Source organism: Elephas maximus, chromosome 13 (genome assembly GCF_024166365.1).
Source record: "Elephas maximus indicus isolate mEleMax1 chromosome 13, mEleMax1 primary haplotype, whole genome shotgun sequence".
NCBI lineage: Eukaryota > Metazoa > Chordata > Mammalia > Proboscidea > Elephantidae > Elephas > Elephas maximus.
In genome coordinates this window covers 39,372,454-39,384,498 of record NC_064831.1, presented here as the reverse complement: position 1 = coordinate 39,384,498, position 12,045 = coordinate 39,372,454, and the positions used below count along the sequence as shown (strand labels likewise).

At 40.4% G+C, this 12,045-nt stretch overlaps 1 protein-coding gene across 3 annotated transcripts in view; it reads left to right on the top strand.

Annotated features, from left to right (window-relative positions):
- Positions 1 to 12,045, top strand: part of SMAD1 (SMAD family member 1) — a 90,207-nt gene that overhangs the window by 36,707 nt on the left and 41,455 nt on the right. For all 3 annotated transcript variants that reach the window (XM_049905438.1, XM_049905436.1, XM_049905437.1), the window contains exon 2: positions 1,653 to 2,230. In XM_049905438.1, coding sequence (XP_049761395.1) covers positions 1,831 to 2,230 — 400 coding nt within the window. In that variant the 5' untranslated portion in view covers positions 1,653 to 1,830. The remainder of the gene's footprint in view (positions 1 to 1,652; positions 2,231 to 12,045) is intronic.

The following is a 12,045-nucleotide window of genomic DNA, read 5'->3' as shown; positions in this document are numbered from 1 at the left end:
TCTTTTGTTTTGGTCATTTGGTCCTGTCTCCTGGCATACCTCGTAAGTTTTCCTTGATTGCTATACACTGTGAATACAAAATTGTAGAGGCTAAGGATGGTGCTGTCTTCCTCTACAGGGGATTTTTTTTCTGGCAAGCTGTTGAGGGCCCTGGTGGCGCAGTGGTTTAAGTGCTTGGCTGCTAACTTGAGTGGTCAGCGGTTCAAACCCACCAGCCTCTATGTAGGAGAAAGATGTGGCAGCCTGCTTCTGTAAAGATTTACTGCCTTGTAAACTCTATAGGGCAGTTCTGCTCTGTCCAGCGGGGTCACTACGAGTTGGAATTGACTCGATGGCAACGGGTTTGGGTTTTTTGTTTGTTTGTTTTTTAAGGAGGACGCAATCATCCTCTGTAGAGGATTTATTTTTCTTCTGGCAGGCTGTTGGAGGGACCCATCACCTTGATCAAGTCAAGGATGGAGAGGATTCTAGGCTGGCTTTCACTGTTGGTAAAGATGAGTCCTTTTCAGGTTTCCTCTTACACTAGGCATACCCCTTCAGGGGTCTCCACAGAAACCTGGGGTATTTCTTTCTGTTCACTAGGCCCACACCTCGATTTTTTTTTTTTTTTTTTTTTTTTTTGCCTCAACACTGATACTACGGAAAACTCTTCGCAGTTTTTTTAGGCTTTTAGTTGCCACTTTTCATTTGGCCGCTAGGCCCATTACTGCTTGTAGCATAAGCCTTGGCAGGTACCTTGAAAGGAAAAGCAGTAAAGAATGCTCAGTTCATTGCTTTTCCCCTCTATCCAGGATCTTGGCCCGTCAAGTCCTGGCTACCTTGGTTGAGCTCTGTGATGTCTTTAAAGAGTTGGGTTTTTAAATTTGTTATTTTACTCCACTTTTATAGTTACTCTTGGTAGGAGGTTGGTCTGACACATGTTACTCCATCTTAACCAGAGTTTGTATAAAGTTAACCTTTCTTTTGTGTTTTTATCGGGTGAAGAACAGCTAAGAGGTTTAAATTAGACACCTTAACTAAAGAATTTGGTAGATAGTATGTGTCCAGGTGTCTTCTTTTCATATCTATAAAAGCAAATTAAAAAAAAAAAAAACGGGGGTGGGGGAGTAAATTTCCCACCTTACTTCCTTAACCCAAAGGCTCAGGCTTGTTTACTGAATAGCCCCTAAAATGTTGCTACATTTATATAGTAGAAACATAACTACCCTTTCTTTTAGCATGAAAATGCTGGAAGAATAAACCCAAAGCCCAAAAGATGTTAGGACTAATGTATTTTTATCATTTCTTGTTGCTTTCAGTTTTTCTTGATTGAAGTGTGTTTTGGAATGTATTTTTAGAGGTTATAAATGAATTAAATACACAGCATTGCAATATCCGTTGAGAACTTCAGTTTGTTTTCACTAAGGTATCTTCTATTCTATCCCAGTACTCATGTAAACGGTGACACACTCTTTAAACTGTGTCTCAGTTTATTCATCTGTAAAAGGGCAATAGTTGTGTTACCTAGTACAAGTAATTGTTAAATGAACTAAAATACCATAATACATAAAAGCACTTAAAATAGTACCTGGCACTTAGTAATTGCTTAATAAATGGAAGTTGTGTGATAGAAATGATTTTTTAAAACGTTTTCTTCTTTTTTTCTTTTGTAGGTGGTGACTTTGGGTTGCTTTGTGAAACGCTGGGAATGGTAATTTCTACTTTTCAGGACCTCAGAACAAGCTAAAAAGTATCTTATGCAAATAAAGTGAAGCGTAGTCTTCTATCTGTTTGCATTTGGAGACCCCTTTGTTTCACATCCCTGAGGCGTGTATAACAAGTGCCGTCATTATGAACGTGACAAGTTTATTTTCCTTCACAAGTCCAGCTGTGAAGAGACTTCTTGGGTGGAAACAGGGTGATGAAGAAGAAAAATGGGCAGAGAAAGCTGTTGATGCTTTGGTGAAAAAACTGAAGAAAAAGAAAGGTGCCATGGAGGAACTGGAAAAGGCCTTGAGCTGCCCGGGGCAACCAAGTAACTGTGTCACCATTCCCCGCTCTCTGGATGGCAGGCTCCAAGTGTCCCACCGGAAGGGACTGCCCCATGTCATCTACTGCCGCGTGTGGCGCTGGCCCGACCTCCAGAGCCACCATGAACTGAAGCCACTCGAATGCTGTGAGTTTCCTTTTGGGTCCAAGCAGAAGGAGGTCTGCATCAACCCGTACCACTATAAGAGAGTTGAAAGCCCTGGTGAGTGAGTCCTTTTATATCCATGTGGATTTGTGTGCCAGTAGCAGATTTGGGTCTTTTCAAATATTACAAGAATCCTTTTCCGTGTTTTTAGTTGTAATTTTAAAATATCATGGGAAGTTACATATTTTGTCAGCCCTTCAATGTTTCATACAGACTAACAGTGAAGTCCATTTGAGTTAATGTTATCTTCTAGGAGCAAGGTTATGAAAATTGTCATTATAACTTTTAATTGTTTACCTTCCAGGTTTATTTTTTATGTTTCCCCTTGGGTGTTTATTTCTCTCGACAGCATTTGGCTATGAGTTTTATTACAAGGGAAGAAAGCGGGGACAAGAAGGGAGCGGGGGTGTTGGTGTCTACGTGCCGAGGAAAGTACATCGAGAGGGCAGTATCGGTTGCTTTATACTGGAGGGCAGCATGCTTTATCCTCTCCAGTGGGGTTTACTATGACGTATTCCTTGGGGGGGATAGGAGGGAGTTATTTTTTCTTACAGCATCATTGGATACTGTTACTTTGTAAGATATTCCTAGATTTCACATGTATGACCTTTTTGGAAGTTAAAGGATATATTTTAAAACTTTATGGTTTTGCCCTCAATCAGGCCATTTTAAGCATTTAAATACACCATTGTCAGATTGGGACCAATTTTGTCAATGAATTAATGGTTATTAACAGCTATTGGGTTACCTAGATTTTAGGTAGCTGTTAGAATCACATGGCTCACCTCTCAGAAATTCTGATTGTGGGACCAAAAAAACCCATTGCCATCGAGTCAGTGATGACTCATAGTGATCCTATAGGACAGAATAGAACTGCCCCATAGAGTTTCCAAGGAGTGGCTGGTGGTTAGCAGCTGAACTCTTAGCCACTGTGCCACCAGGGCTCAGAGTCTGGTAAATTTGTATTTTTAGCAAGTACTTCACATGGTGCAGATGCAGCTACTGGATTGGTGTTTGGGAGATACTGAATTAGATCATGTAATAATGTACAGGTTTTCAAATAAAAGATTCTATTTTGTTTGTAGAATATTTAAGACATATGAAAAAAGTTTAAAGACTCAGGAATAGTACAACAAGCATAAGATTACACATAAAATGGAACCCCCTGCCTCTCTGACGCTGCTCCTTCAGTAGCCAGTATTCTGAATTTGATGTTTGTTTCCCATGCATGTCCTTATACTGTTGTTAAAAAAAAAATGTATAAATCCATAACAGTGTGTAATACTGTTTTGCGTATGTTCAAGTTATATGTAATGATATTGGAAACAGTGGTGGCATAGTGGTTAACAGCTACAGCTGCAGACCAGAAGGCTGGCAGTTCTAATCTACTGGGCACTCCTTGGAAACTCTATGGGGCAGCCCTGCTCTGTCCTGTAGGGTTGCTTTGAGTTAGAATCGACTCAACAGCAATGGGTTTGGGTTTTGTTTTGGTTCGGTTTTTAACGTAATGATATTAGAGTATGCTTCTACAGCTTCCTGTTTTTATTTTCGTTCAACATTATGTTTTTGAGATTTCTAGACTTCACATTTCAGGATGACCTTGTCAATTTCTGTGAAAAACACTCGGGATTTTATTGAAATTTTATTGATTTCATTTAAGGAGGATTGGCATAGTTATGTTATTGAGCGTAATATTTTCCTTTATTTATACAGGTGTTTATTAACTTTCCTTGGTAAGTCCTTATACATCTTTTGTCACATTTATTTCTAGACAACTTATCTTTTTTTTTTTTATTGTATCCTTTCAAAGAATATTTTGTTACAGTTGCTCTTGGTTAGGTGTGCAGTTACTTTTTCTCAGCGGACTTGCCGAACTCTTATTAGTTCTCCTACATTTTTACTGCTTATTATGCCAGTTATGACGTAGAGGTTTTTTTTTTTTTTAAGAAAGAAGGCTCAATACAGAGATACATGCTTTTATATTACAGCTGGAAATTGAGATGGGGCTCAGAGTTCAGGAGAATAAAAATCAGTGTGTATGTAATATGTAGAAACAAGATTATTTAGGTACATGATTTTTTGATCCCTATAGTATAGTGACTTTAAGAGATACAAAGTGAAGATTTTAATCCTACGCTACAGTTGATAAGGAGCCTTGGTGGCACAGTGGTTAAGAACTCAACCGCTAATCAAAAGGTTGGCAGTTTGAATCCATCAGTTGCTCCTTGGAAACCCCGTGGGGCAGTTCTACTCTGTCCTGTAGGGTCTCTATGAGTCAGAATTGACCCAGTGGCAGTGGGTTTCATTTGGTTTGGTTTTATACAGTTGATAAAGAGCCCTGGTGGTGCAGTGGTTAAGCCCTCAGCTGCTAACAAAGAGGTTGGCAGTTGGAACTCACCAGCTGCTCCACGGGAGAAAGATGTGGCAGTCTGCTTCCATAAAGATTTACAGCCTGGGAAACACTATGGGGCAGTTCTGCTCTTTCCTGTAGGGTTTGTATGAGTCGAAATTGACTCCATGGCAATGGGTTTTTATACAGTTGATGGAACTGAAGCCCATAGAAGTGAAAGTGCCTTGTATGCCAGACAACTAGAGAGTAGAGGCATTTCGACACGAGAGATATTCTGAATTCGAATCAGTGTTCCTATAGTAAATTTAAGAATCACTATTAGAAAACTCCGAGGATGTAGTATTTTCTCCATCCCTATCCCTCCACCCCCATGTGACTCCATGCTTCTACCATTTCATCTAGAACTGCATCAGTTGTCTGCTCACTGGTCACTATCATTTGTACTGTAGAGAGTGATCGTTTAAGATGCAGATATGATCACATTGTCTTCCTGTTTCCCATTGCTCCCAGAGTGTCTTACATAGAGCCCTGCATGTTCTGGTGCTTGCCTGCTGTTTGAGCTACATTTCCCACTCTTTCATACTTTGTGTGTGTGAGTCATATGAACACCCTGCGCATGTTTCCTCTACCTGGATCTCTTTTCTCCTCCCTCTTTTCCTGGCTTAGTCTTATTTGTCTTTCCCACTTGAAGCTTCATAAATGGTCAGTTTCACTGGGAAGCCTTTCTTGCGACCCCCTTTCCCACCTCCAGGTGGGTTATGTCTCCATCTCCCAGAGCCACTTGAATTTCTTCATAATTATTGTTTTGTTGGTCTTCTCTGCAAGATAGTAAATAAGCTCCGTAAGGGCAGGGACCATGTGTTACCTGCCTGTCAGTGGAGGCTTGCATGTTTCTATGATGCTTGAGGAGCAATGAATGACTTATTATGGCCCTTCTAGCCATGGTCTTTGTGACCCACGCACAGTGATTGATTGGGACTATGCCAGTAAGGTATATGGAACCCTAACAAGGAGATTGGCCAGTTTTGCAATCCTGCTAGCCTTAAAATGAGCCATCCCAGAAGTGGGAGGAGAGGATCTCACCACCACCAAGAAAGAAGAGCCAGGAGTGGAATGCATCCTTTGGACCCAGGATACCTGCACTAAGAAGCTCCTGGAACCATATTCCGAGAGAGAGAGTGAGTTATAACACCGAAGATGACTAGAAGTGGTGGCAGCAGAGGCAGGAGACAGCGTGGTGGCTTCCTGGCCCATGGAGCGAGAAAGCTGAGCGCCTTCAGTCAGGAAGCTTGCTGGCAGAGTAGGGTGACTCCAGGTACTTGGTGAGCTAGGTTTGCCAATCCATGGAGCTAGAGCTGAGGCTTACTGGCAGAGCGAGGTGCCTCTGGGCACCTATCGGCAGAGCTAAAGAGCTTTCTACCACTTGCTCTAAGTGGGGCAAAGGCCTGAGGCATGGCTGCAAAGAGTCTGTCCTGATCAAAGAACTGTACCCTGAGCGTTCCTGAACCTGAATTGTAACCTGTTGCTTCCCTAATAAACCCTGTAATTGTGAGTATAGCCCGTGAGTACTGTGTGGCCACCGCAATGAATTATCAAACCTAGCAGAGAAGTAGAGACTGCCGTGGGAGGGACAGATGGTGTCAGAATTGGTAAAGATGGCAGAGAGAGAAGAGGTATATCTAACCCTTGGCTTATAGCAATCAGCGGCTTGTGAAGTTACACAGGGAGGTCAGACGCCTCCACCATGCCATTTTTACAACGCCGAACAGGTTTCAGTGGAGCTTCCAGACTAAGGTGGACTAGGAAGAAGGCCTGGCGATTTACCTCTGAAAATCAGGCAATGAAAACTGAATGGATCACAACAATCCCCAACCGATCGTGGAGATGGCACAGCACCGGTGTTTGCTTCCATTGTGCATGGTGCCTACCTGACAACAGCTAACGATGAGCACAGCACATTACTAGTGTCTTACCCCAGATCAAGGACTTCAAAGAGCAGTTCAGCACTTCAACCGTAAGGTAGTACTACGGTCTCCCAAACTTGGTGTTCTCTGCTGAAGTCCCAACGTCTTTGGAGAAAAAATTTAACAAGAGTTGGCAGTATCCTTAAGGTTTAGAGTCATGATTTTCAATGTGGTCCCTGGACTTGCAGCGTCAGTGTCACTTGGGAACTTGTTGGAGGTTCAGATTCAGAGACCCTTGCACACATTTACTGAACAGAACTCTTGGGTTGGAGCCCGGCAATGTTTGATTTAACAAGCTCTCCAGGTGACTCTGATGCACGCTAAAGTTTGAGAACCTCTGGTTTAAGGTCTCTAGGCAGATCGTCAATCCAACTGACTAGGTGAAATCTCTTACTGAAAAGACAGATGTTGGATGAGTTAGTCTTTTAAATAATTCAGCATTTTGAATTTCACATATTGTGATACATGTAAAATGACGTGCTCTTTCTGGAATTTCCATTTCTGCTGGTGTTCATTAAGGTCAGTAAAAAAACTCCCGTAAAACGTGATAAGGTGTCTCTAAGGGGGATGGGGAGGGGGGGAGAAAGGAATGCTTTGTTATTTGACCCAATGCAAGTTTTGTAATGCTTTGTTTACTATCTTTCTTTGTTTCTTTGATCAAAAATAATTTTATGGGTTTAAGGAGTTATAATTTTTCATTAACCTGTGCCATTTATTGTGTTATGTCTAAAAATATTAGCGGAGAAAAACCCAAAGTTACTGAAACACATTGCAACAACTAGTATTCGTTATAGTTAACAACGGTACAGAGTGTGTGAGAGAAAGGACTTCCCTTTTATTGAAAGGTGCTACCTTGACCAATGCTGAAAAATGCCATTTTGGGGAAAGTAGAAAATGCTGTCAAGGGTTCCTTTTAATGCAAATGTCTGGATAGTTATAAGAAATCGAAACAAAGTTCAGGTAGCTTTGGAAGACTGTGACCCTGCTGGTAATGTAACAGGTGGACTGTTTACCTGGGCTTTTTACTGGTCTTCATAACCACTTCATAACTACTTATTAGTGGTTGAATTAAATGTAGCCTTTCTTTTTTTTTCTTCACCGAAGTAAAGGCTGACAGTGGTAACCGTAAGCCATGTAACCGTGGTATTGAAACGACCATTCATTTGCGATCTGCTGCTATTAAAATGCCTGAGTAGAGACTTCCTGCCATCTGGCCTTATTTATTTATTTTGTTTTTCACGTGGTTCTTGAAAATTATTCTCTTCACTTTGAACTTAATCAACTTAAAAGGCCGTATTAAACCTGAACTTGAAATTCTGAGATTTCCATTTCGATGTCTAAAGTAACCACCCGGAGCTTGCTTCCAGGTGCTTTCATTGTCACCATGATGGCTGCCAGCTGTTTCAAATTAAAATACACCTAACATCCACTTCACCTGTTGTCGGAATGTGAGTTGTGACTCTCGGGCTTAGTAAATTTTACCTTAAAAAGAAAGTCTTGAAATTATAGAAATGGAGAGCAGATTAGGGGCTAGAAAGGAGGGAGGGCAGAAGGACTTGGCAACATGATAAATCCTTGTGGTGACAGCAATGTTCTGTTTTCCTGACGGTATGCGTATCAGTGTCCTGATTGTGATGCTGTACAGCAGTTTTCCAAGATGTCACCATTGGGGGAAGCTGGATAAAGGGCACATGGGATTTTTCTGTATGTTTCTTAAAACTGCATGTGAATCTACAGTTACCTCAATTTAAAAGCAGCATTCCATGAAAAATCAGCCAGTACATACAGCCCACAAGTCATCTGCACGCGTGCGTTTCCTCCAGACAGCCATTGTAAGCGAGGATGCAGCACAGGTACTGTCTGCGTACTTCCTGTTTTGTCACCCAGAATAGTCAAAAGATGTATACGCAAGGGTCAAGGTTTAATAAAATCGATAATTGCTTTAAAAAAAAATCAGAAATTCTATTTTTTAAAAATGTGTTAACTTCACTATATTGTGAATGTGTTTTTATATGAGCCAGTGATAAAAACTTTAACCCAATGAGTTTTTCAATCTTTTATTTATTGTAGTAAAAGATATATAACATAAAATAGACCATTTCCACCATTTTTAAGTGTACCATTCAGTGGCATTAATCACATTCGCTATGTTGTAAAACCATCACTACTATTTCTCGAATGAATCTTTTTTTAAATGAGTAGTGATTTGTTGAGCATCTTTCATGTGCTTATTGTCATTTGTGTATCTTCTATGGAGAAATGTCTATTGAAGTCATTTGCCCATTTTTAAAATTAAGTTGTCTTTTTGTTTTGAGTTGTAGGAATTCTTTATATATTCTGGAAATTAAACACTTACCAGGTAGCAAAACCAAACCCGTTGCCTTCAAGTTGATTCCGACTCATAGCAACCTGGTAGGACAGGGTAGAACTGACCCATAGGGTGGTTTTTTTTTTTTTTTTAAGCCGTACATTATTACATGCATTTGGGGGTGGAAGCGTAAAAGTATTGACTTTTCCTTCACGTTTATCTGAGTTGGGGATATCTTGTGCATGAGTCTGATAACTGAAGTTGTACGCCAGATACCAAGGTTACGATCATCACAAGTGTTTTGAAGACTTCGGATTAATTAGCAACGGTATTAACTACAAAAACTAAAATAAAACATGCGCTATGTTCATGTACATCTAAATTTCTCTCCAGTCATTTATGGTATCTAAATGACTTCATGACTGTGCCTGCTCAAGAAAGACTGGCATGTAAATCATTATATAGCACAGTGCGTTAAACTGAATAGGGGTGTGGCAGAGGATGTAGCTAACTTTTTTTTTTTAATATTTTATTGTTTTTGGTGAAAGTTTACACAGCACATTAGGTCCCCATTTGATAATTTCTACCCAGGTTGTTCCATGACACTAGGTACATTTTTCACACTGTGTCACCATTTTGATTCCTTACTGGCTGTGGTGATGGCTCCGTAGTTTTGCAAGATGTTACCACCTGGGGGAAGCTGGATAAAGGGCACATGGAATTGTTCTGGTTCTGGTTGTTCTGTTTCCAGGACTCTGGTTTCCCTGTCCCCTTGTCTTCTCATGTTTGCTTTAATTATTGACCTTTTGGTATCATGTAAAAGGAATTTAACAGAACTCCGTACTCATGGTAATATCCTTTATTTTTGTGTGCCAATCTATTATTTTGCTAAAAGGTGACCTTAGGGGGTAGTTTCAGTTCCAATTTTGAAGAGTCTCTCAGGACTATAGTCCAGGGAGTCCTCCAGACTCATTTGGCTCAGTAAGTCTGGACTTTTTAAGAATTTGAGTTCTGTTGTGCATTTTTCTCCTCTTCTACCTGGGTCCATCTATTGTGGTCCTGATCAGAACAGTTGGTAGTGGTACCTGGCACCATCTAGTTCTTCTGGTCTCAGAGTAGATGAGTTTGTGGCTTGTGTAGGCTGTTAGCCCTGTAGACTAGTTTCCGACCTGAGGCTTTGGTTTCCTCCTTTGATGTAGGCTCCAGGACTTCAAACCAGTTCATTCCTGCTTTGAACCCCTGCTGAGAATTTGCTTGTAGCAAGTTCCCAGAAGATGCTAATACTCTCGGTTAGGGAGCAACACTAATAGAGTAGTGGTTCTGAAGATTTATTTATACATAATCACATGGAGATCTTGTTAAATGGTAGATTCTGACCAGTATATCGGGTAGAAATGCAAATTCTCAGCAGGGGTTCAAAACGGAATGAACTGGTTTGAAGCCCTGGATGCAGCTAACTCTAGCAAACCTGAGAGTAGTCAGAAAAAACTCACTTAACACACCTGGACGTTGTATTCCAGCCTGTGTGGTAGTGCAGACAAAGATATATACACACATATATACATGTATTTGTATAAAGAATTTAAATCAGTTTGTAAGACAATATGCAATAGAGAAATACTACTAATAAAGTAGACCAGGGGGGAAAACAATGGAAGGTCAAGACTAGGAGGAAAATTAGCATTAGCATTCCATAGGAGTTACTATAATACAAAAATACTGCTATGTATATTCCACAGTGTGAGTTACTATATGTTTGTAATCTTAATCTGGATCTTTAATTCTTTTGGAGTGGATGGGAGATGTGTATAAAATTGAGATGAAGGAAGAGTACATTAAAAGCTTTATAAGAGATACAAATCAAAAAGCATTTGTTCCTGAATGGTGGGTGGTGGGGAAGGAAGAGCTGTTAGAAGCAGTTTGCAGAGGCTTCCTGCAGGAGGGATGCCTTCAAGGGCAACGAGGATGTCCCAGCCTTAGCAGTTGCTGTTCCACAGTCCACTCAGGGCGCCATCTTGGCCCACGTGGCAGTCATTCTGTTTTGAAAAAGCACTTGGTCACTACTTTTCTCCATTCTTGACTCACAGCCAAGTGGACGTGGGGTTTCATCACTGGCATTTGGTGTATGTTTTATAATTTCATCATATTATAATCTATAATACTGCTAGAATGTTAGTCTATAATATTATATAGAAGCCAGTTGAAGTAATAGTCATGAGTAGGATTTTATACCTTGATCTTTTAGTGGCTGTCATACTCTTAAATCTAAGGCAACGTGGGAGGGTCTCTGATTGAAGAAAAAAAAAAAAAATTTCCTGAACTGTTTCTAGTGCATTGTTTGAGGTTATTTGTTTTAGGTTATTTATTGATGGAAGGTCTCTGCAGTTACTGTATATTTCTACATGAATTGTATTGAAGCATCTAGACAGCTACAGTGTAGTTTCTGGGTGGGGTTTTTCTTTTGTCAGATCTACTCCAGCTTGAAATTTTTTACTCTAGCTTGAAATTTTAAGACAGTGGCCTACAGATTATACAAAGTTTCTTTCTCCTATTTGGGCTTTACTGACCTTTATCTCCCACTTCATTGTTTTTCCTCTTTATCTCTGAGGCATTGGGTAGGCAGGGGCAGTATTTTCAGACCTTCCCGACTCATACAGGGCTCCTTCACCTGCACTTCCAGTTCAGAGGGCAGAAGGCCTCTATGCCAGCTAAAAAAAAAAAAAAGAAGCTGTTAAAACCAAAAACTAAAAAAGGCTGACGAAGAAGTAATTTTGAAAGCCCTAGAAAAACATTTGCCTTAATAAATGAAAAAATTATTGTGTATACTGATTGCAGTTGTGTGAAAATAATTTTTAAGTTAAAAAGAAAAAAGCCTGGCTGAATCTTGTAAGACTAACTTTGGGTGAAAAAATACTGAGACTTCGAGAGTTGTGTTTTTTGGTCTGTGATCTCCAAAAGTGGATCACTTTCAAACAGTGGTTTGAGGATTTTCTGTATGTTTGGGGACAGGGTCAGAGGTGGCTTGCCCCATGTTGGCCGTGCCCTCTGGCCTTGAAGACACGTAAAGAAAAGGAAGAGGCATAGAGGAAAAGGTTGGCTTTTGTAAGGCTCTTGGGTGATTATCTCAGTTTTACTTTTGGCCTCCTCAGCGCTAGATAGCACAAGAAATCTGGAGCTTCCTTTTCTCCAAATGTATACCCCATTCCCTTGTCTTTTCCCACTTCAGAATATAAATTCTCCTGAAAGACTA